General features: G+C 44.2%; 1 protein-coding gene and 1 long non-coding RNA gene across 3 annotated transcripts; one reads left to right on the top strand and one right to left on the bottom strand.

The window, feature by feature from the left end:
* Positions 1–310: 310 nt before the first annotated feature.
* On the top strand, positions 311–13,626 carry LOC140341643 (uncharacterized). The gene is made up of 2 exons (XR_011922925.1): positions 311–1,691; positions 4,904–13,626. It is a non-coding gene; the product is annotated as an uncharacterized lncRNA (long non-coding RNA).
* RIN3 (Ras and Rab interactor 3) lies at positions 1,836–25,151 on the bottom strand. Of its 2 annotated transcripts, none has more exons than XM_072427462.1 (10): positions 24,881–25,151; positions 16,238–16,415; positions 15,044–15,158; positions 13,721–13,793; positions 11,858–11,949; positions 8,379–10,328; positions 7,683–7,991; positions 5,699–5,830; positions 5,284–5,447; positions 1,836–4,122 (listed from the first exon to the last, which is right to left on the bottom strand). In XM_072427462.1, the coding sequence occupies exons 1-10, from the start codon at positions 24,904–24,906 to the stop codon at positions 3,823–3,825; spliced, it is 3,339 nt and encodes a 1,112-aa protein (XP_072283563.1). In that variant the 5' UTR covers positions 24,907–25,151; the 3' UTR covers positions 1,836–3,822. The 2 variants fall into 2 exon arrangements, with proteins under 2 accessions (XP_072283563.1, XP_072283562.1); XM_072427461.1 differs by lacking the exon at positions 24,881–25,151 and adding an exon at positions 21,011–21,124.
* Positions 25,152–26,824: the final 1,673 nt, after the last annotated feature.

Genomic DNA, 26,824 nt, shown 5'->3' with positions numbered 1-26,824 from the left:
TGCTTTTAACAGCAAAAAGCTAAAACTGATCCAACCCACCACGTATGGTCGTGTAATCATAATGACATTTCACCTCTCTACTGCTTTTATGTAGTCATATATTATATGGCTGAATAGAACGCCTACTATATATAACAAACCTTTGTAGACCCCCCCAACAAAATGAAAAATTGTACAACATACAAAGACTTTGGGCTTGTTTTAAGTCATCTAAGGTTGGAGACAATAATCCTGGACCAGATCCATTCCAGGTTTTCTGGTTTACCAAAGTTCTCCCATGAGTCTATATTCTCCAGTCTTGGGGAGCTTTAATAAATCAGGCCCAATGTAGACAATTGTGCTCTACTAGCCTTGTGGTCACAGTTTGGTAAAGACTCGTTTCTGTTCCCCCATGACCCTGGGGTACAAAGCCAGCTCCAAAAAGACATCGGGTCATCAGTTTGGTGTGCAGGAACTCAAGTGTCCTGCACAGAGTCCTGACCCCAACCCTACTGAATACCATTAGGGGTGAATAGGAATGGTGAGCCAGGTCTTCTCCAATTTCAGTACCTAACCTCACAAATTGGGGGCAAATCCTCACCATCAGTTCCTGACTTCACCAATAGGGGGCAAATCCCCACCATCAGTACCTGACCTCACCAATAGGGGGCAAATGCCCACCATCAGTACCTGACTTCACCAATAGGGGGCAAATCTCCACCATCAGTACCTGACCTCACCAATAGGGGGCAAATGCCCACCATCAGTACCTGACTTCACCAATAGGGGGCAAATCCCCACCATCTGTACCTAACTTCACCAATCCCCACAGACACACCCAAAATCTTGCAGTAAAGTAGAGGGTATTACTAAGGGCAACTCCATACTGATGGCCATGGTTTTGAAAAGGCTCATAATGCTGCCTGCAAAATGTTGCTCATATATCGCAGGACCTGGTAGAATGTATCTATTTACAGCAGATACGTTAGGGGAAAAAACAAAATCTTAGCTTTTTACACTGCAAGAAGTTTTGACACCTTTATGGCAAATTACTGATCAAAGCAGCACAGCCGCTGAGATTGTCCAATACTGAATATACATAAATGCAACCTGAAATATCGAAGAAACGGCATCCACTTAGGTATACACAGAAACCAGTTATTACCAAATCATCAATTGTATTCCTAATGAAATTAGAAGAAATCCCAAAATATGACTTTTGTCCTTTTTTTTGAACAGGCTGCAGAAAAACTAAAAAGTATCATTCCTGGTCAGGTCACTGCAAAGATGCCATTCAGAATTGAATCCCACCAATGCAACATGCAATGCAATAATGTAAATGAACCCTCACCCAAAATAATGTTATCTGCTGGCCTCTAGTGGATATTTTGGGCATGACCTGCAGTGTAGATAACATAACCCTAAGCTTCTGATGGGGTTTTGCAGGTAAGCAGCCGACACATTTCAGGAGTCATCCACAAACCCCCCTTCATCAGGTTTTAGGTTATTTTGCAGGAGGAAATTGGATGGATTGTCAATCTTTAATTCTTCTTTAATTCTTTAATTTTAATTCTTCTTGCTTCAAACAGGTTTTTATTTTGTGTATATTATCAGTGACTGCAAACACGGAAGATGCCGGACCCTGATGCAAAAGGTCCGATCGTGTCAAGAGACAGAACAATGAGGGTGGCTGAGGCATCACATTTTGAAAGGTAAGTGTTCCATGTGTAATAGGTAAATATGCCATGCAAACCTGCATGAAACAATTTCAGCTAAATTGGCTCCCAGAGGGAATCGACCCTTTATATCCAATAATAAAGTGAACGAACAGGAGAAATAAAATCACTGACCTCCAATTTGTTATTTAAATATTTATACAAAAAAGAAATAACTTTATCTTTAAACAAAGTACTGTTAATGCAGAATATAGTATACAGCATTCTTTGTACAGATAAATATACAGTTTTCTTTAAAGCTGCAGCGTTATAGTATATGAATGTTACATGGCAGAGAATATCCCCGGTGATGTAATGAGGATTTGTGGCCCTGCGGGGTCATGTGAGCCCATCCTTTTTATGGAGAGATTTTCCCACACTTCCTTTATGAGAATTATCACTGGGACAGGAAAACCCATTGAAAATGAGTAAATAAATACAAAATGTGGCCTTTTAGGTTTTGTGTTTTTAGAGCAGGGATCCGATCCTCTATCACAATATGAGAGATAGCATTAAAAGCATGATATGTAGACCTGTAAGACCTCCGGTCAGTATGGAGGGCCTCCGACCACAATAATCAGTTTGCTGACATTCCAATCCATGCACATTGACGCAAATATTCTACAGGATGATGTAAGTTTTTTTTCTGCTGTTTTAAATTTTGATGCGGCTTTTATATTTCCTCATTCTTTATGTTCAAGAACATTCATTATTGAATTACATATTGGGATGGTTTCTCACTTTTATCTCAGACTGTGGTTGTCTCTGTTTAATAACCGCTGAGATAAAATCAACCACACACTAAATCTAATGTTTCCATTTGGTCTATAATGTATCCGAACCCAGAAACAACAAAGTCGAATAGTGCAGCTCATCAGTCCTTCCATGTGAAAGCTGCAATAATGTTCATCTGAGAATTCTGCAAATTACACACTTCCTGTTCTAGGGTGACAACGTTCCTTGTATCTATAGGAATAGTTATTGGTGTCCCCAGGCTGCTCTTCTGATTTGGACCTTACACAGACTACCTCTCTATGTCGTGGGGTTTGCTGAAAAAGGACAGCATAGTTTAAATTATATAATATACATAGATATAATTTAAAATGTCAGAGCCAAAACAATTACTTTTAGTTTTGGAATGAGTGTTTGAAAAACTGAACCATTACCATGTATGATATTTATTGCTGTCTGTATTTCACCCCCACGATTTTTCCTGGTGACCCATTACACAGGTATTGTACAGGTCACAGCTGCTACTGGGTCTGTTGCCCCTGAGGGCCCATTGGGGCCCTTCTAATGATCACTATTTCCTTCTTGCCCATGGGGCAGTCCTTATATTCACCTCTCTGCCTCATCCCCCCCCCCCCCACGGGGCAGTCCCCATAATCGCCTCTCTACCTCGTCACCCCCCCCATACCTTGTCCTGTACAGTCCTCTCTTCTGCAGCCATTGCTGTATTTATCATCCAGACACAAAATTCCTAGCACAAGATGCGGGCGAGTGTCCTAAATGTCAAAACAAATATTGCACTGGGGCCCATTGACCTATAGCTGCACCACTGCCGGTCACAATTGAGACCAAAACTGAGAAAATTCAATACCTGAGCGGTCACAAGAACAGGATGAATTAGATACCCCTGCTAGGTTAAGTTCCCTCACTTATATGGCTTCCGGGAATTTAAAAAAAAAAAGTTTTACCCTTTACCCACACAATCCAAAATAAATGTCCATCAATTAAGCTCCGTCCTCCCATTACTAGCACAAGCAACTGACATCACATTATATGCCCATAGGATAACATTTCACTTCCAGGATAAAATAAACTTTATTTACAAGTCAAGTTTTTTTCCCCTGTTGATGTTTGAATCTTCAGGGAAGTCCTTTTCCATTACTGATAAAACCTTACGTTCCTTTTCTTTAATAATACATCCATAAACCCCAAGAATGCTTCAATGTAACTGCCCCTTGTTCCATTAAACTGATGTCTTCCTGATTTACATGCCCAGGACTGAAATGGGCCGGCATGGACCTGCAGAGCCAGGTGAGGAAGTGAAATGGACCAGCCAGCTCCATCTCCTCTCTCCTTGTCACATTCAATGTTTTGTATGATGATTTGATGGTCACTGGAACTAGAGGAAGTCCAGGTCCTTCATTAGCACGTCTTGCTCGTCTGCCATCTTATACAAAAAGTGAAAGACCAGCTTTTGCTCGTTCTTCAGCAGACGAGCTTTTACCTGCTGCGGCAACGCGTCATCGGCAAGTCGGTAATATTGTTCATTGATAAGCACATAGAGGCCGTATTTCTGCGGGTCGGACACCTCAAATTTTTCTGCGCACTGCTGGAGCACCTGGGCAACCCTTGTTTCTGATTTGGTGGCCAAGGTCCTCGTGCTCACTTCTAGCTCTTCGAAAGAGATTGTGATGAAGTCCTAGAAAGAGAAAGGATATCCGGTCAATAAAATTATTCAAATGGGCTGTGATTAGGTTTATATCTAGCTATTGGGAAACTATAAGTCCCTTATATAGCAGACAGGACCAGCCAGGACTTGGGGTTCCTCAATGCCAAAATAAACTTTGATGGAAATAGAGATTCTATAGTAGAATAGATTGTTAACATTATGAGAATCCAGATATTCAAGATCACCTAAAAGATTGTGATGAACTGGTAATGCGAAAAATCACACCTAAGGTTCAGTGACACCTAGACAGCCCACCTGTATAATTATATTGGCCATCCCATTCTAAATCCATGGACATTAGTAGAGAGTTGGCCCAAAGTTTGCAGTTCTAACAACCTTCACTCTACTGAGGAAGGTAGAAGATGATCAAACAGATGTTACTACTGTAATGCAACACGGTGGCTCAGTGGTTAGCACTCTTGCCTTAGCAGTGCTAGATCCCAGGTTCGAATCCCGGCCAGGGCACTATCTGCATGGAGTTTGCAGGTTCTCCCTCTGTCTGTGTGGGTTTCCTCCAGTTTCCTCCCACATTCCAAAACATGCAGTTAGGTTAATTGACTTCCAAAAAAATGTGATTAGACTGTATAATGACATATGACTGAGGTAGGGACATTAGATTGTGAGCTCCTTTGAGGGACAGTTAGTGATGTAACTGTAATGATGACACTATATAAATACTGTGTATTAAAAATAATAATAATAATAATAATAACCCCCAAGAATGAACCTCTCTTCTTCTAATTGGACGTAGGCTGCCACTTCCATACCACTAGTCATGGGGAGACAGACGCATGGCCGTCACAGAGGGGTTACCTGCTCAGGTAAAGAAAACCTACCTATAGGACAGCTTGAAGAATGTAAGTCATATGGTGTATAGGGAGGACAGAAGGTTAAAGAATGTGTGAAGAAGTCCCCCATCCATATGAATTCAGGAGACCTCTAGACCAAAGAACCTGCCATATTGCCTACAAGAATGGAGATAAATGGGGCTTCCAGAAAAGATCTAAATTTCAGAGCACCCAGCCCCTCAATGGATCTCAAAGGGTTTCCTTTATTTGCAAATAAAACTTTTACAATTCTGCTGCCAGCTTTGCTAAATCTTTCCACCGATACCTCAATAGCCCAACACACCTGTATGGAGGAACGAGATAACTTGGCCTTGTTAAGCGTTCGTCTCCTCTCCCAGCGATGGATGGAGTCTTGGACCTCCAGGCTGAGCTGCCGGGTCACTGTGATCTTATCGTAGTTCTTTATATGTTCCAGAGCCCCGTACGTGGTGGTCAGGTAATAGGAGCCTAAGGAGAGGAGGAAATTATTAAATATTATACCCACAGCAAGACATTCTCAGAGGACACAATGTAGAATAATGCACGTCCGTTCTTCTCCTGGAAAATCTTACTTCTAATTGGTCTCATCAAAGTCTTGCACACACAAACACAAGAAGAACTTATAGATCTCATGTAGACAGAGCCCTTGTGGATCCCACTCAGGTGAACCAATAGAGATGAAGAGCTGAACACGGACTAGATTGGACAGCAACTATTACCTTCTCCGAGCTGCAGCGAAGGGTCCATCAGCTCCATCATATACTCAACATCCAGGAGAAGGGCCACAAGGTCACAGCGGGCTAGGACATACATCAGAACTGGGAGGAAGTCATCTGCACCATGGTGCTTCCCTGCAAAAGAAATAGAATCCAGTCACAAGTCAGGAGAATTTCCCCAGTAGGGTTTCCTATGAAAATAATAGCCCCCAGGTCATGTAGTATTATCTCTTACCTGAACATATTAAATGTAACCATTTTTGTGGTCATTAAGGATTAAATTTAGTGACATTGGTTTACAAACAAAGCCATGTGATTACATGATTGGGAGCAAGTCGACCAGAGAAGATGCCAGTGACAACAGGGACAGATGGAGCGGTGTGCACTAATTTGCGTTCATTCAAAATAGAATGTTTCCCCCTTTCCCCCATACAGGATTTAATGTGAGAGATCATTAACCTGAGGACATTACACCCAATATCGTACATTGGTAACCTGAAGACATTACGCCCATTACCATACATTGGTAACCCATGCAAAGTAAGTGGGCTGCCTTACTGTAAGGCATGTTAATATGCTGCAGTGAGTTGGACAAACCTATGTGGGCCCTCAGTTTGGAGTCTTAAAGTCACCAGGATCAGTAAAGTAATAGACCAATTAAATTCTGCATATCCCTTGGTGAGCATATGCAGCAATTTCTAACTATATTAAAATGTAAATGCTGTACTACCGCTTTTCTCCCAGCAGGGATCACTGTTGTCATGCCATTACTACTCATTGCACAAGAAGTTCCAACACTTTATTATTTGTTATATCAGCTGTTTCAGTTACAGTTTATAGAATTTGTGTAACCAGCAGTTGGGGGTTGAGTTGTGGTGAAAAGGACGTGTGTTATGACAACTTCTTGTACAGGAGCACAAACATATGCAACCAGAATTAGATTCCCTGTTTTGATTTCACATCAATCAAACAATTGTTGGTATTGGCACGTGTGCACAAATGTAATCAGAGGAATGAAACATTCGGATTAAAGCCATCTGTGGTAAACAATATAGTAACATTTTCTAGAAATGTCCATGATTGCTTTGCTATGGGGATGCTGTAGATCATGCCTAAGCACTACTCTGGAAGATTTACCATTTGTCTTTATTTCCTTCTGAAACATATCAGAACCCTTCCTGTGCATAAAGACTCCTGTAGCTTAAGGCCCTACAGCCTCTGACTACTGATCCGACTTTAGATTGAGATTCAGGGATGTCTGTTCTGCTTGCTGGAGAGGCAGCTGCACCCATAGACCTGCAGTGCAAGGATCTCCCTGCTTTTTTTTCTATTCTTTGAATTTGTGCTTCCTTCACCTCTTCATCATTACCCCACCAATCATTAGGCTCAGATATAAGCAAAGGTTTGCTTCTAGCATGATGGCTTTCTCCAAACAGAACAAAGCATAGTAGGTCAGTAATGGGGAAAATATAAGCTGCCAGAGGAGGAGACCATACCCAGTGACTGGCCCTTACAGAACAAGCCATCCCTAATAAAGCTCAGCATGACCATACAATGCATGGCCATGTATTGGCTCAAACTAGTTTCCAATCCTAGTATTATCGGTTTCTGCCAATCCCCTGAGGAAACCACACGGCGAAACGCGTTGCGGATGATGCACTTTACGTCTTATACTCATGTTGTTTAGTCAGGTATCGGACATGTATAGCTAATGGTGTACATATCCAATGCTTATTTAGTTGCAATGACCACATATCACCATTGTTGTTATATATGATTAATTGTGTGAAATATACAATACAATATTGTTTTTCCTAAAGAACCCCAGCTTTCTTTTTTCTCTACTTTTATTTACCTATATATTATGGGGTGGCAAACATTAACATACAAAGAAGGATTGCTATTCCTACTCTACATTTGACTAGTTTTCCAAATGAGGACAGGTACAGAATATTGGATCCATTGTTGCTCAGTACAGAACACATACCTGGGTTCCCGGTGGCCATGGAGTCGTAGATAAGTTTGCACGCCTTCAGCAGGTAGGTGATCTTCTTCTCTGGAGAGTAGGTCTTGTGCATGGTCACAAACTTCTGAATGATCTTCTCCATCACACTGCTGTCCGGCACGCTGGTGGTGACACCCAACTCGGTGGTGGTCGTGTCCTGGATGACCAGCTGGTTCTCAGTTAGAAGTCTCATTGAGCCGTCCTTATTGTGGATCTCCCTGAGGTAACACTCAATGGGCGACTTGAGGGGCTTCAGAACGCATTTGCACAATGCCGCTTCCACGATGGCGTCTGTTAGGAAAATAGAAGATGAGTGACCAGCAGAAAAAGTTTGGATTTAAAAGCTTCCAAACCTAAAGCATGGAAATGAAAGAAGAATATTTAATTACCGAAGAGCCCTTCAACAGTTTTATTTTAGGGGAAAGCCATCATTGACCTGTTTCAATCTATAGCTCGCAGTACATTAGTGTGGTGGTCAGTGGGAAGAATTCCTCTAACATTACTGGCCATTGGGAAGAAGGTCACGCTTACAGATAGCCAAAAAGATTATTGGGGTCACAAACTGCTTATTGCTCAAGGAACCCCCAGCAACCTCTGGAGGAACCCCGATTTAGATACACTTTAAAGCAAAGCATGCATTACGGAGGAAAAATCAGTTCTAATCGAAGCATTCCTTACCTATTTTATCATCGGTGTATAGATTGTAATCCACCATGGACTTCAGCTCGGTGCTCTGAACCAAATAACTCTTCAGCTGGGTCATCATCAGCCGAATCTCCTGCAGCATCTCCGTGCTGGAGCTCTGCTTGGCCATCATCTCCAGACTGTAGGCTTTATAATCCTGCACCAGATTCCCAAAGTACGAGTCCTTGTCATGAGCCAGTTCCGTAATCCTCTTCTGCAGCTTCCGGTCTGCAGACATAAATGCAGAAAAAACATTGGTGATGGCCACGATGGACAGCCTGTTTTTTGCCCTGTCCAGCATAAACGAATGGGACTTTTTGAGGGATGCGCCGGTTGGCCTTTCGCTGTCCTCATCGGCACTGCTGGTAGAGTTGGAATCCAACTCTGGATTGGAAGATGGGGTATTCGGCTCGCTTGTTGGAGAATTCAAAGATGAGTCTGAGCCTTTCTTCTCTTGGGATGCCAAACTTTTGGACCTCTCTTTTTTGTCCCGGATTTTGACACTGCCAACATTGTTATGGATTTCAGTCCTGGGAGACTGTTTGGGTTCTGATGGACTTTTTGGATCTGGTTTCTGCTGACTAGCTTTTGTAGAATTATATTTTGAAGACAATTTCTTCACTCGTGGTGGTGGTACAGGAGGGGTTTTTTTCTTGTCTTCAGATTCTTTTTGTTGATCTCCAGGAGAGCCGACCGTCTTTTGTTGTAGCTCCTCGTTACTTTCTTGGTGAGACTCTGTGTGTTTAACCAGAGGCTTCACTTTCGCCATGCTGCTAGACTTGGGAGAAGATAAGCTTGTTTTGTCCTGTGGATCAAGTTTTACTGATAAAACATTGGATACGTTCTCCGGAACTTTCCCTGATGGTCTCCTTTTTGGGACAGCGGGTGGTGCACGAACCGGAGTCCGAATTGGAGACACTCCAGAATGGACATCATTCTCTGAAGTTTCTTTCTTCTCTTCTGAATTGCTTATTCGCATTTCTGCAGAAGGCTTCTTAATACTATGATCCTCTGTGACTAGAGACCCCTCGATGTTGGGAGACTCCCCAATATTGGAAAACCCTGTGAAGTTGGAAGACTCCTCGATAATGGAAAGCTCCTCAATGTTGGAAGACCCTTCGATATTGGAAGTCCTCTCGATGTTGGGAGACACCTTAGCAGAGTTTTCCGGCTGGTTTAAGGTTGAAGCAGCAGATAAAGAAGGACAGAGATCCGTTTTACATTCCGGACTAGAAGTTTCAGAGTTAGGCGTAGAAGTAGGAGAAAATTCAGATTCTAAAGGTTTAGCATCGGCCGATGATGGGTCATCAGAACCACACAATGTGAGAGGTTCCACCGAAGGAGAAGAACTGGGTGGGGAAGACGGAGCAACATCAGCTCGGGAAGTTTCTGAAGCAGAATTCAAAGTAAGAAGTTCATCTGAAGGTAAATTATTTGCGGAACGTTGAGAAACAGATTCATGTAATGGAACTTCATTAGAGGAAGGAAGAGAATCAGTATGAGGAGAGATCAAGCTGGGCTCCGAGCTGCAAGAAGTACTTGAGACCAGTTTTGGAGAACTTAACGTTGGCGAGTGTGAATGTGAATGTATATAATCTGGGGGAGGCGCAGAAGGAGGAACAGACGGAAGGGGCGGCTTATGAAACAAAGGAGGTGGAGGTGGAGGAGGTCTCCTGTAAACAACTTTGGGGAGTTGAACGTCGGCCTTTGCGACGCAGTTCGTAAGAGGAATTTCATCATCGGTCTGTGCGTTGCCACATTGCTCAATAAAAATAGGATTCACAAACCACAACCGGCCACTTCCAGCCAACAACTCGATCTCACAGGCACAGTCACTCTGTACATCTGCAGGGTCCCCGCTCCGCAGGGGGCCACAAGAAGGGAGTTTCCCAGCATGAGAAATGAGAGATCCTCTTTTATCTCTTATGGAAGAATCCCAGAATCCTGTGCAAAGAAACACAAATCTTTTAAGACAGTCCACACAAAACCATAACTATGGCATTTCATTTGCTACCTCTGTCCACATTCACTCCAGCATTGGCTACTTTGTGCAGTGGGGTGGCCACAACGTCTCCATTAGAGGCTGGCGGATGACGTAGCAGCAAAGAATTGTCATTGCATGTGGGTTTCTTATAAATCTGGTAAGGGGTATTTTTTTTTACTAGAAAAAATACATGTTTTTGTTTTTTTTTTCACTTGGGTTATGTTCCCCATGCCCATTCTCCCCACCGCCTTTTAATGATAATACTATGTTTAGTGGCTTTGAATTGAACATTTGGTTAGTTGGCATCAAAAGGACATTTTTTCCATAATATTCTTTACCCTTGATTATCGGAGTGACTTTTTTAAAATATTCACTTGGGTCATGTTCCTACCACCCAGTTGACTCCTCCCCTATGTGACTGTTCTAAAGTCAGGGTATTTGCCATGTTCTATCAATTTAAATGCAACTAAAGATGAATATTATGGTTTAAAAATGCCTGCATTTTTTTAATTATGTTTTTTTGCATCAATGGGCTGCAATTACGGCTTCTATTACCCCTCTGACTTACTCATAAGCCATCTAGTCGTCTTCACATTGATTGGAGCTGCCTGCCAGCTCTGTCCTATAGAATACGTGTAACCACTCATGCAATACGGAGCTCTTGTGGTCTGTGTCACCATCACAATTGCCAAAGCTTCATTGTAAGACTTGTGTATGACTCAACGTGTCTAGAAAGCCCAGCACTGGCGGCCGATCTGCTAAACTTACTGAGAAGGCGAGAACTCTGCAGAAATTGATGCATGGGTGGCAAAACTTTACTAACGTCTATTTTTAAGTAAATTCTAACAAAAGTGGAAGTTCATCAGGCAGTTTCAGGTCTCAGAGGTCAGGCGCCTTATCCACTATGGTGGACAACCCCCCCATCATTTTGCCTTTTCTGCTATAATAACTCCCCCCCCCCCCCTTCAGCCTGGTCACATGGGCACCTCTGACCCTCTCCAGCAGTGGGCAATACTTGGTGATGCTGAGTTAGGCACTGAAGTGATGTGCACCTCTCATTAACCTAACCCATGCTGCCACCCCGCACTCACAATAAGCCCTCAGTCTACCAGTTGAAGGGTGCTGGGGGTCCTTTAACACAGAAGGCTGACATCTAGTGGTGAATAACCAGTACTGCAGAGATTTTTTTGTTTCTTTTTTTGCCATTTGTGTCCAATTTGCAGATCATCTTCTGTGTGTGTGGGGGGGGGGGGGGGGGGTGTGCTTGGTATCATCCCAAGCTCAATGCAGTGAAGGAGAGTTGTCACCGCAGGACAGGAAGTGGATTTGTAAGCTGCTGATGCTGGCAGGATCCCCCCTACAAAACCAAGGTCACAGCAACCAACTGGGTTTAGTTTAATTCTCAACCATTGCTGCACCCTGTGAGTGAATAAACTCAGATCTGACTGAGCCATGCACGATGAATCTAAAGTTCACATAATGCCTTTACCTGATCCCAGGTTGGAAAGGGTTTCCAGGTCCTTCAAGGTCCGGGCTTTGGATATGACGTGCGGCAGTCGCAGCGGTGATTGTAAAATATCCCTGCAAAGAGAAACCCCGAAAAATGAGATTTACTGGTTACAGAAATGTTCTGTCGGGTCACCAATTACATCGAACACAAAAGTGTTCTGCAGGTACCTGTACCCCTCCTCCCCCTTTATGGACCGGAACAATTCCTACATTTGCACTATGGACTGGTTTATTCAGCATTGTTGGTTCTGCATTGTTTTATATTCACATTGCTTATAAATGAATCAGTGATATGAATACAATGCGACCACCAATCCGTCATTGCAGCCACAACGTTACCTCCAATAATGGCAATAAATCCCCTGGAGGTGGCAGAGATTTCTAAAAGCTGGAACGCCGGGGAACACAGAACCCCAAGAATCTTCCTCCTCCTATTCCTCTTCCTCCTACTCTCTGCTCATTTAAAAAAGACCTCAAAACCCAACGCTTCACCCTCACCTACCCGTCCCCTAAACCCTCACTACTTCCCACCATTCCATATCCCCCCTCCTATTGTGTGATACCTCCCCCACCTCCTAGATTGTAAGCTCTTTGGGACAGGGTCCTCTCCTCCTCCTGTGTCACTGTCTGTATCTGTCTGTCATTTGTGACCCCTATTTAATGTACAGCGCTGCATAATATGTTGGCGCTATATAAATCCTGTTTATCAATAATATTAATGATAATAAATACAGATCTCAATGTTGACAACACTGCAGAGAAAAGTGCAAGAAGTTCATTATCTGGAAATGTGGAAAATCAGCAGAAATAAAAAGGATTCCACAAAACATTACATAGGCAGAGACATTCTAGCAAAGCAATATTTCATTTTACCCTGAGCTGAGAACAGGAAATGTCACAACAAAGAAACTTCCAAACCGCAACAGAAAGATACAAACCTCGCTACGGCCTATGTGACAGCACAGGTAGAGGTGACGTCTCAGAGAGAAGAATTCTCCCACCGAGGAGATCTGGGCGTTTTTATAGATATAATACATACAGAAATATTGGGCCCTTTGAGGGACAGCCAGAGGTATGACTTTGTACAGGGCTACGTAATATGTCGGCGCTATATAAATACTTGATTATAATAATATTATACACATGAAGCCATTTGTGAAATCATCCGGTCAGTAGGCTCAATTCACAAAACTGACTCTGCTTTGGAAACACATAGGGATCTATTTATAAAACATTCCCGCGTGGGAACCTTCCAGGTCCATGTGTTTTAATAGCAGTAACTCATGTCAGATTCCCCGTTTTATAAACAGAGCCCATAGAAAACAAAACGCTTACACTAACGAGAGCTGATGTCACAACCACATATTAATGTTCGTCATATTACTGATTTTATAGGATGGAATTAAATTGAAATAAATATATTTAAAATTATTTTATAAATGGCCAATTCGTGTTTTTGTTTTCTCTGTTCACTTGCCCCCCTTTTTTATGTTTTTGTTATAATAAAAGGATTTTCTTCTAATAAAAAATGATTGAAAACAAAATTATTTTAAAAAAATTTGGCACAATGTATAAGGCCATGAAGAAAGTAATTATAAATCATATGACTGCCCCGTATCCTCATTACATAGGCAGAGTTTGCTTCCTATTTAGTAGTGTTGCACAGCAGTTAGTAACCAGTAGGGGGCGCCCTCCCAGCTCTGTATGTCATGCAGCAGTGCAAATATAAAAACATCAAATACAGAAAAATGTGAAAGACAAAAAAAAACAAATGCGGCCAATGTTACAAAAACAGACAGATGTGACCAATCACAGGAGACGGCTGAATTTGGATTCCACTTACCGGCTGACACAGTAGAATCCTATGAGCTTAAATATATCTTCGAAGATGAGGAAGGAGCCCTCCAAATACATCACTGGGGAGAAAAGAGAAACAAAACAATCAAAACCCTGGGCACAGGAAGATCCAAGCACCATGGACCAATACAGAACCAGGCACAATGCATGGTAATGACCGGACACCAACCACCATCAACCTAAGCCCAGGAGAACCTTACACTGAAAAGTGATGAATGTCAGATTCACCCCCAGGGAAAGGGCAGCCTGAGGGTGTCCATACATCCTCTGCTCATTGGCTGGCATTGGGGTGGGGAAAACTAGACACGACTATGTACTTTGTACAGCGCTGCATGATATGTTGGTGCTATATAAATACTGTGTAATAATACCAATAATTGGCCAGAGACCCCACCAACACCAACTGACCCCAAGGGCAAGGAGCTGAAATGCTGTTTATTTGGGGCCCCCCACTTTATATTACCCAGGGCCCCATTTCGCCTAAAGTGCTTCCTGATCTTGCAGAATGTTTTTAAAGCAGTCACAGCTCACATAAAAAAGCCGACCCCTGCCAGCATGCTGGAGAGTGGGAGCTTTGCTCTGTGTGGAAGCAGCGGGCTCTCTGCAAACAGAAAAATTAAATTCTTTTTTTCCCTTAACATTTCAGACAATCAACACAGCATGTCAGCTGACCCGGGAAGACTCAACTCTTTGCATACAGCGGTGTTCAAAGAGAAAAAAAAGCAATACTTATTACAGGCAGTGGTTTAAAGAAGCCCTGTCACGTAACCGGACTAAAACTCAGCGATTTGGCAACATCCCTGAAATCAGAGCTCATCAGTTCCTTGAACAATGCAGAGTCATTTTCACTGGAGATCCTCGCAAATGGAACGGCGTTTCCTAAAGCAACCTCAAAGTTTCAACATTTCTTAATGCAGTTTTGTAGAAATGATGATTTAATTGCAATGCCACCGAATGGCCAGTGGGTGGGGCAGTAACCTGGAAACTGCTGAATGTCCTACAGTTCTCCATCAATAATGGGAGGAAGGTGAAGGGGGGGGGGCACAATAAGCCAATCAGGTGTACTGCAGTGCTCATGTGCTACTAAAGAAATTCTGATTGGTGGAGAGAGTGGATTGACACTGAAATATGCTTATCCGCTGCTTCTCCTTTATTGTCCAATCACAGGCTGTGGGAGGGACAAGACCTGTAAATGTTACTGAACTGCAGCAGGGAAAATCTCGGTCTTCTTCCAGCCTCTTCCTGGGACAAGGCGGCTGGTTGTATTTCTTTATATTTGTATAATAGAAGGGACATGGAGGTCACCTACTTGTTTTCTCTTCCCGTATGTTATACCGAAGGACGTCAGCGGGGTCCCTGCGCTCGGAGAAGTGGACCCAGAGGACCATGCACTTGGTTTCCACATCGCGGGTCACTAGGAAGACCTGGAAGAAATGGAAGATTGGTGAGGAAGGGAGAAGCCGCTACCTGGCCGCACCTTCTGTACCCCGGCCCGACATTACTTTAAAGTATTTCCAAAATAAAACTGCAGCTGACCCTCCGGTCCTGGAGTGACAACGCTCCTCAGGCAGCACCCTAAGCAGAAACAGTGTTGTCACCCTAGGATGAGCGCTGCAAGCCCCAATACAAAGGATGCCATTGGGTGCAGGGAGGTCTGCGTCATCCAATGAGCAAACGCTATGTATGTACACAAACATAGACCCCCCCACAATGCCAGGACAGCCCCGTCCAATCACCAATCTCCAAAGGAAGCATCTGGGAATGGAAAGCTGCTGGGTCGAAAAGACAAAGTTATGGAGGTATATCGGAAACTGCCCCTCCCCCTCCCTAAACCCTACACGGGTCAGGGGGGCACCGACCATCAAATCTCATTATGTGTGCTGAGGGTTCGGAGATCACATGATCCTGGCAATGCCTCAATCTGCTATTCTTTCCAGAAGGACAGAGCCATCTTTGTTCTGGCATCACCCAGGGTCATCATCCACTTCCTGGGCTGTAAATCTGTACAATTCCAAACTGCAGCATATCACCTCGTTACAATCTTATATATGGGGAGAGGAGACTGAGGAAATGCTTTCTCCTGCCTGCAGCAGACTGATGACATCATTACAGCCTAGGCAAAGTCATTGCCTGAAGCTTAAGGATAGCTAGCTGTATATACGTCATGCAGCCTTGTGAAGTTACTGACAGGTCCTCTTTTTTAATGTCCATGTATTGTTTATTATCTATGCATGAGCGTGCCCATGTGTGTTCGGTGCACATGCTCCTCCGGCTTCATTACATTTCTCTAGAGATCTGGCAAACTATAACCAGTAGGCTTTCCAGGTGGCTTGTCTTGCAGCAGTTAATCAGCATGGGTGCTGATTGCACTGCCTGACATACAAACAGCAACTGAAGGGGGCGCCAACCTACTTCCCACTTTTATACCCCTAGGCCATCCAGTTGTTGCTGGCAGCAGTGCAGAATATTTTGGAATAATACCGGTAACCGGCCGTCCACCTACCCCGGGTGCCTCCTGGCGGAGTACGGACGCCGCATGCTCGGGGCTCATGCACAGCTGCAGCCATACCGGGCAGGTTTTGATGAGTCGGTCCAGGATACTGATACCGGGTGACGGCAGCCGGCCATTCGGAACCGGATTGGAGCAGAGCAGAACCTCGGGGACTCCGCCATCTGTGGAGCTAAAACAGCGGAGAATTAATACAAAAATCAAACTTCATGTCCAAAACATTCACCCAGGGGAGATCTCTGGAGAAAACATTCACCATCAAAGGAAGGAAACTGAGATTGTGCCAGAACATTCCCTTCAATAACAATTCCAGGGAACGAGTGAAATCCGGAAGGCAGAAAATCTACGGAAAGATCTGAAAATTATAACCCCCCCTAACAATTTACATCAAAATAATTCCCCCCAAAACAGACCCCCCCGATTCTTCATATCTGACATTGGTCTTTGCTGCCCCCTCCTGGCCATTAGAGTGTCATGGACTTCAATGGGGCTGCATGCTGAGAAGACAAACTCCGCAGAAGTCTATAGGACTGTAATGCGCCGGTGCAGGAGGGGAGGGGGTGGGGGGGTTCTTGGCTCCCAAAATATCACATCGCATAAAAACAACCAATAGAAATGAATCCCTGCGATACAACAAATAGATAAATATACATAAATGTATAAATATTGGACATTTCAGATGCAGCGACTGCCCCATAGGAACACAGATTCACCTGAAATGCATTTTGTGCCAATACAGAGAATACAGACGGCAGAGCAACCCCCCCCCCCAATTTATTGACCCCAAGTTCTCCGATCCCTGGCTGCCACTCTTATCTGCATCCTTCCGCCTCTTCCTGCAGCCACAATGGACGGTTTTGTCTCTTTCCTGCGGAGTCTCCAAATAAAGGAAATCACAGAGGAAAATATTCTGCATGGAATGCGGCTTCACTTTATAAAGTGAGTGAATGTGGCGGACACCATTAGCAGAAAAAGGTGAAACTTGTGTACAGAGACAGCAAAGGAGAAAGCATTGGAGGGCATGAGAACTTGCAAGAGAGTACAAGCAAGCATGTGCACGCATGTGTCGCAATATATAGATTAATAATATTATTTATATATATGCATCCTGCGCTTTTAGCTATTCACCACATAGCAGCAAATCATTATCGCCACCTGCTGACCGCAAATGGTAATTATGAAACATGCAATATTTCACCTTTTACAAATCATAATTTTTTCTTCTTCTGGATGCTACCGGTATAAAGATAATATATAAGAATACAGAGGATGGCACAGACATGGAGCACAGATCTATATCCCAGAACAGGCCAGGAGCACACAGAACCCCCCGGGGACAATCTTTCTGCTTCCTCTCTTTCCTGTTACCATCAACAACTTCAAACTTTACATCAACAACTTGCTCATTGTTGGCAGCCAGTGACGGAAACCATCCAACATCTCGTCACATGACCCAACATTCCCGTCAGGATTAATATTCCACATTCCATTAATATTCCATAACCGGTGAGATCAGCGCTGAATCATATGGATACAATGTAACCAGCAAACAGCCAATCAGGAGCCAGGGTATATATCAATGGCCAATAGGAGAAACATCAGATCATTTTATTTTAATGAAAGCTGCAGATATAAAATGTTTTTGGAATCAATTCAATATTCTGTAAAGCTTTCATTGTGATGTCATCATTAACCTGACCAATAGGCAGGCAGGAGAGGTGAAGCCACACCCCCTGCACCTGGGAGGAATCCACCTACATGACCATAGCACCGACAATGGAAACTCCCTACAATACAAAAGGTCATTTGTGGTTTTATAGAGAAGCAGCACAAAGGCCTCACCGCTGACTCCTCACCATCATTTGCTTTATATGTTGTCACTTTCTGTATGTTACATATGAAGGCTAAAGCCACCATTGGACAGCCATCAGCTGACCGCTGTTGTTTCCTATGGAGGAGGATACAGCCCCCCCATAGAACGAATAGAAGAAAGTTGCTGAAAGTCCTTAGTCCGCACTCACTCTAGGTCAGGGTCAGAATGGTATTTTAATGTTCCTGATCTCCCTCACCACTTCCTGTCTACATGCAGGGATTATGTCATGTGATGGGCAGCCCATGTGACAAGCTGACAACGCCGGAGTACAACTGGAAGATGGACAGAATGTTGTCACCGCAAGAAGTGCCCAAATTAGGATCTTTATGGCAGGATCACCAGGGCCTATAGAAGCTGCAGATAAAAATGTCTTCAGATGTTGCCGGGATATTAATCATTACTAATCCTACTAACTGACCGATCGAATAATGAAGTTGCAATTCAGGTCAGTATGATGCCCAAGCCGTCTTCACAAAATGAATCATAGAAGAGTCGACCATTTAAGGTGACAGGAAAAACACGATTTCCTTTGCAGAAATGTACAGCAGGAAGACGGCGAGCTGACCCCGAATTCAGTGCAAGATGCAAACCGCATGGTCTTCACCAAAAGTTATTTTTATCTTGCTGCAAAGAAGCCGGAGACCTCAGATGTGCAAAGAACGGAGTACAGAGCGACCCAGATCACATGGCCGGGTATAACCTCAGTCATCTCCGTGTCTATGAGCACCGGGGAGAAATCCATTCATAGTTCATCTGTAGGATTCCCGAGTTCCATCTTATGTCCCCCCCCCCCCCCCCAGACACCAATGCATAGAATAGGACGGGACACAAGAACAAGAAGCGGGCAGAGGTGCCGGACCCTGGGCAGGAAAAGATGCTGCAAGAGCCAGGAAATGGTCACTTTGCACTATACTGCAGGAAATGTCACTGATGAATGCGGCAAGGATGACACAGGGACGTTACTGGCAATACACAGTGCTTCAGGGTGTATTCACACCAGTGTGCTGCATTAGTGCATGCATTTTAATGCGCATTAAGGTTTGAATCGGATCCCCAACACAACACAAATCAGAAACTTAACACAAAGCCATACTGCAGTGCCTTAGGAAGGAGCGTTTGGGATGCCTTCAATAAGAGTTGCAATGCACCGATACAATATCATAACGCAATACTGTGACAAGTTCACTAAAAACTGCAGAACCTTTGCAGTCACCTTGCCTTCTAATGTAAATAACCAGTGGGTGTTTCTAAGCTGTTAGAAACCTCTAAAAACTTTGTAAGAATTAAATATGTTGCAGTACATGCACCTGGAGAGGTCAGCAACTGCCCAATTTAAAGCTCTTAAGAATCTGTGAATAGTTTCATTGTTGTGAATAATTCAGAAGTTTAGGGTTAGGGTCACCTGGAGAGGGAGAGAAGAGGATCACCCAATGGGGACACCTGGGCAACAAGATAGGACAAAAATCAGCAATCAAGATACATTTAGTGTAGGGAAGGGTCTAAACCCCTAACAGGCCAGCTTATCAGTATTTTCACCCAACTTCTAAGATTCACCCAGGACTAAAATACAGCCCTGAGTGAAAGCATTTGGTTCCGGTTCCTGAATCTTGTACATATTGTGCAAATGATTTGATCTCCTGAACCGCACCCAGAATAATTTATTCTCTTTGCAGATTTTATGATCTCCATGTCTGTACACAGTAATGCGTCACAGCGGGAGATCACTTCCTAAAGTTTACTGCCTGGAAAACCTGCACGGCGCATTTCAAGGATGCAATAAATGGTAAATCATAATTAGAGGAAATATTGGGGTGAGAGACCACCTCGTATCTGCAGGTCGCCCGGCATTGTACCGCCATATGTCTATCGCTGATCTAGAGCATTATAGAAGAGCGCAGCTGCAAATAAAAATGCGACGATTATGAATCTTCAATTACAACCCCAACTTCCTCTGTATGCTGGAAAAAAGCCCAAATCTTCCCCTTGTTCTATAATGCTTAGGGCCCGGTCACACGTCATGTCATGCGTTACTATGCACTGCATTGGATAGATTCATTCTTCTGTCTGAAGACCTGTGCTGTTTTCATCCTGCATTCACTCCAATGCATTATAATATTCTGTATTGCGGTGCACTGGGGAGGGTGCAATGGGCTGCTATTCTGAATGAGTGGCACGGCACCAATGTGTGAGATGCCACCACCATGCACGTTGGCAACACATGCGATCACATGCACATTACCACAATGCAATTATACACTCAGACCCTCAGGGTTCATTCACTACGGCAAAGCAAGGTTGCACTCAGCAGTGTTTCCCACCACCACAACAGGTTATTCACCTTATGTCCTAGGGCACCAGCTTACATCAACGTGCTGCATTGGTGCGCGCTGCAAGAAAAAGTCTGACAGCAGTGCTCAACCCAGAATTGTTTTTAGGCTGGGTGGGAAGAAGCTGTAGGCGGGTGGAAGCCCCTTTAATGTGAGCCAACTCATCAGTAACCACCAAAAACAGCCGGGTGGGTGCTGAAAAGTGCCGGGTGGTGCGCCCAGCTAAAAGTGGCCAGAGAGATCACTGACAGGTTGTATTCTTGCGCATTACAATCAGCTCAGCGCATAAGAAATGCAAGGGAAAAACAGGAATGTTGGATTTGTTTTAAAAGCGCACATTCACAATACAGAGCAACGCATCATGTGTGATGTGAATAAGCCTCAAGGAGAAGCGTCTCTTCTCTCAGTGCTGAGTATTGCAGCTTCCTATATCATATATTAGTATGATCGCAGGTTTCTGACAATAGATGTGCAGGATATAAGCTGTTGGCACAGGAATGACAATGCAGCCAGGCACAATGCAGCCAGGCACAATGCAGCCAGGCACAATGCAGCCAGGTACGCTACCTCTTGTAGACCCGGATAGATGACTTGCGGATGCGGCCGGACGCACCTCTCCCCCTGCGAATGCTCCTGTCCGCCATAAACTGGAAGCTCCGGGTTTGGGTGAGGAAGCAGGGCAAGCTGGGATGTGTCAGGGTGGAGAGGGTGTGTGCGAGTGTGAACATTCCTCCTCTGCAGAAAGAGAATTCCACACTTATCACCCTCAGTGTGCGACTCCCTGACTATGACTTCTGCTCTTCCTGCACCGGTGGGGGTGAGACATTCACTTCTGGGACCCCCACTGCAGCAAAAACAAAGATTGCCTAAAGTGAGTTTCTAGCAAAAACATTTATTTGTGGATAGAGCAGGGAAGGGTTACAACCTCTGTCAGGTCTGTCTGTGTCTCATTGGGGAGATCTCCCTTCACTTCCTGTTCTGGAGACCCAACAGGAAGTGAGAAGAAATATCCACACATTGTCAGGCAGTTGTCACATCGTCACCCCAGCAGAGGAATCTATCAATTGTATGACATGATCCTAGATACAAAAATAATCGTCTGACCCAGGAGTCGGCCCCAAGTCCAGAGAACAACGCCCGGCGCATTACATGCATCTTCGGGGATTCAGAATTTAATTTAATGAGCTCATTGTACAAGTCATCCAATACCCAAATCTTCCAGCGGACCTGGAAAGGGTTCTGGTACTGGAACCGGTTTGAAAAGTTTCAGCTGCCTATGAAATTCTCCCCGGCCAGAACACAAGCTGAACAGCTGCAAGCGTAAGAGCCAGGCAGAATGCAATAGATATCATCCTGCGAGCTCCAAACAAATGCGGGCATGAACTGTCACTACGCACAGGCGGGGATCAGCCGTCACTGCACACACACACACACACTATGTGTGCATGTAGTGACGGCTGATGCCTGCCTGTGTGTGCGCGGTGACAGCTGATGCCCATGCAAGGTGACAGTTGATGCAGCCGTCACTGCGCGCACACACAGGCAGGCACACATACATTATTATGAGTTAGAGAAACAAATCACGCAGCACCCATTTATGCTCCCACAATGACCCCATTTCATTTTTTTAGGTCCTGCGCATTAATTTCAGCTGCAAGGAAATACAGCAAATAAAAGAAGCATTGGATCCATTTACCATGCCCTGGGGGGGGAGGGGGGGTCCCTATTATTTGGAGAATGGGTTAAAGCCCCCCCTGACAACACGGCCATCTTGTTCCTCTGCATTTTATTCAAATTTTTCCCCTGGAGCTAAAAAGAAAACCGGTTTTGTGTCACCGTGAGATCCGCAGACTTCCTGTGCAGCAGAGGAGCTTTTCTATATCACAAAGTTCAAAACACACAAAGCAGAGAGTTCAAAGGTCAACACACAAAACACACAAAACATACAAAAGGCGCACACGTCACATCCACCGCCCAATATAATGAGCGCCAACCAATCAGAATTCATTGCCAGGCTGCAGCAAAGGGAATTCCGCACTGTAAGAGGACCTGTCATCAGATTTTAGGCTTCACCATAAGTAATGTATCGGCCCAATATTTGTTATCCTGCGCAGAGATCACATGATCTCCGGAAGGACGGTGCTACAATTATTCAGGCATCATCCTCAGTCACCCCTGGGCTAGGAACAGAGATGACGCGGGCATGAAAATCCCGGGCTGTGCATTTCACAAATATCTGACGCAGATCAGCCCCTGCTGCAACTCTCACCTTATAACCTGCGGCATTGTTACATTGTTGCAGTCTGATCACTTTAAGGGAGGGGACAAGGGAAATGCTTTTTCCTGCCTGCAGCAGATTGATGATATTACAGCCTGGGCAAGATTACTGGAATTCAGAACAATATGAAATAATAATTTATAAAATCTGAGATCAGTCAGTTTTGGCAGCAGAGCTAGCAATCTACCAGTCAATCTCTGCATGCCGCAATCCCACGGGAAATGATTCTTGGTGCCTTCCTGTCTGTGTGGGTGAATGGCGGTGTGTGTTTTGTGCATTACTTTCACCCCTTTGGCTCTCTGGGCAACAATGTGAACTCTGGGCCTTGTCTGCTAAATACGCCTATACAGGTTCTACGGGCCTCGGGCCCCTGTACGCCAGCAATTTCTATCTCATCGCAGGGCCCTACGGGAGCGCATTGGCTGCATAAACAGAGTGGCTCCTTAGGTAAGCGGCAGCACCGCAGTTATTATGGACGTCTCGGATAACGCCGACCTCAACAGCTTTAGTCGTACAACTTCATTTTGTGGGTTTCCGCTCTGCGAAAAGGAATTTGGATCTGTCTCAGTGATGGGGGCCTCAAGTCATAGCATACTGGCTGCTGAGAGTTGTAGTACTTTGCTGGCTGCAGCTAGAGAGGACAGTGGGAGTTATAGTACCTTGTTAGCCGCATCTGGAGGGGGTTGTAGTACCTTGTTGACTGCAAACGGGAGGCCAGTGGCAGTTGTAGTGCTTTGCAGGACACAACCTGGTATCTTGTAGTGTAACACTTGGATGCATGCTGGGAGTTATGGTACTTTGTAGGATGGAACCAGGAGTCATTGGGAGTTGTAGTACCCTGTGGGGCAGTAATGGAAGAGGTGTGGGAGTTGTTGCACCCTGTTGGAAGTTGTAGTAGAACTTAACTACCCTGCAGGATGCCATGGGAATTGTAGTATCTCGTAAAGCAGCAGCTAAACGGATGGTGGGAGTTGTAGTACCTTGCAGGTTTTAATATCTAGAACATTTAGAAGAGCATTAGGTGTAATTTTCTGTGGGATGAGGAATGGACATGCAATGGGGGTTGTAGTACCTTTAGGACAGAAGTTGAAGGGGTGGTGGAAGTTGTAGGTGAGGGCTGGCAGCTCGTGGGATGGTGAGGATTGTAGTGCCTTGGGAGCCAGCAATAGGTCAACCAATAGGAGTTGAACCTCGTCTTGAATTAAAGTTTCCTCTATTGTATGACATTTCCACCAATAAAGTGAGAACTCTGCCCCACGCCATAGCAGTGCCCCATGCCGGGCTCCGTTGGCACCTCTCTGTCCCATTGGCATTGCTGGCTTCAAACAGCAACCAGAACAAATTTCTGTACAAATATAAAATAAAACCCCGACACCGAATGTCAGAATCTCCCCATGGACAGAACCAATCACCAAATCAATCACCTGCAGAATATCCGATTCATAGCAATCCTTGCAGCAGAGCAACGCCCCGGATTCATCGCTCGCTCATGGAGGGGAATTTGTTACTAAGAAATTCATTTTATTATTTTATCAAATCGTCTTTTGTGTTTCCTCTGCCTGTAGATTTAATGGCGGCGCCTTTATTGCCAAAATGCAACTTTCCCAGAAGACAACGGGCTGCATTTTACACAATGATCATTCGGGACTCAGTCGCAATTTTTGCAACTAATGACAAACATTCACTAAATTACACCACCATCGAAATATCGATCTGCATGCAAAAAGTGTTTCCGATTGAATGCGGCGGAGAACCGAGAAAACAAAAACACTTTGCCTGATCAATTTTCTGCATTCTGCTAAATATTCGATCGCAAATATCAATGTAAGAAAGACTTTGGTGCAATTTATTGTAATCTACTTAAAATATTGCGTTCGCTGACATCTTGCAAAAAGTCACCAATTTGTGACGTGCCTTTCCCACGGTGACAAAAAAGTGATTGCTATGAAAACTGTACACCGCATTCGTCCCCAGTGGCATTAAACAGTTAACCGCAGATCCAGCTGTGAGAAATGCGTGGTTTGAAACTCACCACCCCACCCAACGCCTGAGAAATGACAAATTAGGGTGGAGTCGTGAAAGGGTTAAAAAAACTTTGCACCACTTCGCTGCCCCTCCAACATCTGCTGGGAAAACTTTTGTAAAAATTTGGTTCTTACCCAGAATCCTGGTGAGAGTCCTCCATGGCTACGGTGGCTCCAACCTCAATGGTGGGCGCATTCGTGGCCCCTGACCTGCAGCAGACGAGGGCCCCCAGCCATGGTGGGGAAGCCTGGGAGGTGGCTGCTGAGAAGAGCTGCAATACTCACTTCTTCTACAGAACTTCCTGTGCTGAGTGTGATGGGGGGGATTCAGGAAGAGGTAGTGCTAGCTGCTCAGGTTATTTGAAGCCATTTGTGGTTGTACAGCTGCAGGAGGCAGGGGAAGCCCCTTAACTATTTCACTGCCCAGCAGCTGCAGGAGGAGCAGCAGGAGGAGGAGGAGGAGGTGACCCCTGCTCACTGAGTCACTGACTTTCCTCTGATGTGTCACTGCCCCCCCCCCCCTTGTGAAACCAAAAACTTAACACTTCTAGCATTTATGTATCGTAACCAAAATAAATTGCCCACATGCATCGCAATCTTTCTCTAGCAATGCAAAGTTTATATGGTAGCGAAGGTGATAAAATAATAAATACAAAATGTGCGGTCAAAGGGATTCCCAAAAATATTTGATGAGATATATATAATATGAACTAATTTACATCTTAGTGGTGAATTAAAGAAGTCTTTTAAAAAATCGCCCTTTATTTTAATTCAGTGTGGCTCCCATGCATTGGGACTTGCTGCAAGGTAGGTGCATTGCATTGCAAAAAAATGGCACCACAACATGGTAATGCATGCGACACATGGGACATGTATGGTAATGCATGCGACATATGGGACATATATGGTAATGCATGCGACACATGGGACATATATGGTAATGCATGCGACACATGGGAGATATATGGTAATGCATGCGATATATGGTAATGCATGCAACACATGGGACATATATGGTAAAGCATGCGACATATGGGACATATATGGTAATGCATGCGACACATAGGACATATATGATAATGCATGCAACATATGGGACATATATAGTAATGAATGCGATATATGGTGACACATGGGACAAATATGGTAATGCATGCGACATATGTGACATATATGGTAATGCATGCGACACATAGGACATATATGGGAATGCATGAAACACATGGGACATATTTGGTAATGCATGCGACACATGGGACATAAATGGTAATGCATGCGATTCTGCAATCTAGGAGTGTGAATGTGGTGCATTACAACGTTACTACATAGATTTAGTTAGGTTGCATTAGGATAGCTAGATAGATCTTTTTTGCATGGGATGTGTGTTGTGTTTCCCAACAGTGCAGGGTTACCGGTGGTATTTGTAGTTTTCTGTAGATGTCTGCAGTCTCTGAACGTCTCTGTATCATTCCATACACTGAACATCATGTGTGGCCCTTTGGTGGTGTCAGGGGCCCCTCTTAAAGCCCCACCGCCCATAATAAGAGGGTTGGCTGCCATTGTTCTATCCAATTACTAGAAATTATATAAATTAGAGTTAAATTTAATGTTAGTTTTGCTTCCTCTTATGATTGTGAAATGCGATGAATATTAATAGCGGCAAATTTTATAAAGCGGGGGAGGGGGTAATATTTTTATTTGAGCATTAATCTGCAGAGTTTCTGCTTTTGTGCAGTTCCGCTTTTTATACCTGCAGCTGATACATCCATCATAGATGTGACATTTGTTACAATGGATTTCTCTGACATCTTGGGGATCATTTGCTACAATTTGCATTGTTTGTTGCATTTTGTTACAAATAATGATCTATGGGATCCCTTTGGCTGCTCCTCATTGGTGATCTCAGGTCACATGACACAATGCCCATGCATTTTCCTGTTGCATGCTCATACATCTTCAGAAATCTCATTGAAGGCCCCAATCCCCCAACCCTTCCTATCTCTGCCCCCTTTTACCCAATATTGAGTCATGTGACAAGAGGTCTCAGTCCTGCTCAGAGGCACAATGAAAAACCTGCTG

Source organism: Pyxicephalus adspersus, chromosome 12 (genome assembly GCF_032062135.1).
Source record: "Pyxicephalus adspersus chromosome 12, UCB_Pads_2.0, whole genome shotgun sequence".
In the NCBI taxonomy this organism is placed as follows: domain Eukaryota; kingdom Metazoa; phylum Chordata; class Amphibia; order Anura; family Pyxicephalidae; genus Pyxicephalus; species Pyxicephalus adspersus.
The sequence above is the reverse complement of the archived record's forward strand: the minus strand, read 5'-3'. Positions and strand labels throughout refer to the sequence as shown.

Bases quoted from the DNA above. Each gene is read 5' to 3' on its own strand.
- RIN3 (XM_072427461.1), bottom strand. From the start codon at position 21,087: ATGGCGGACAGGAGCATTCGCAGGGGGAGAGGTGCGTCCGGCCGCATC. The intron at 10,329-11,857 runs GTAAAGGCATTA...TTCTTTGCACAG, and splicing joins CCTTTCCAACCTGGGATCAG to GATTCTGGGATTCTTCCATA. The intron at 5,448-5,698 runs GTAATAGTTGCT...TCCTCTCCTTAG, and splicing joins TTCGCTGCAGCTCGGAGAAG to GCTCCTATTACCTGACCACC.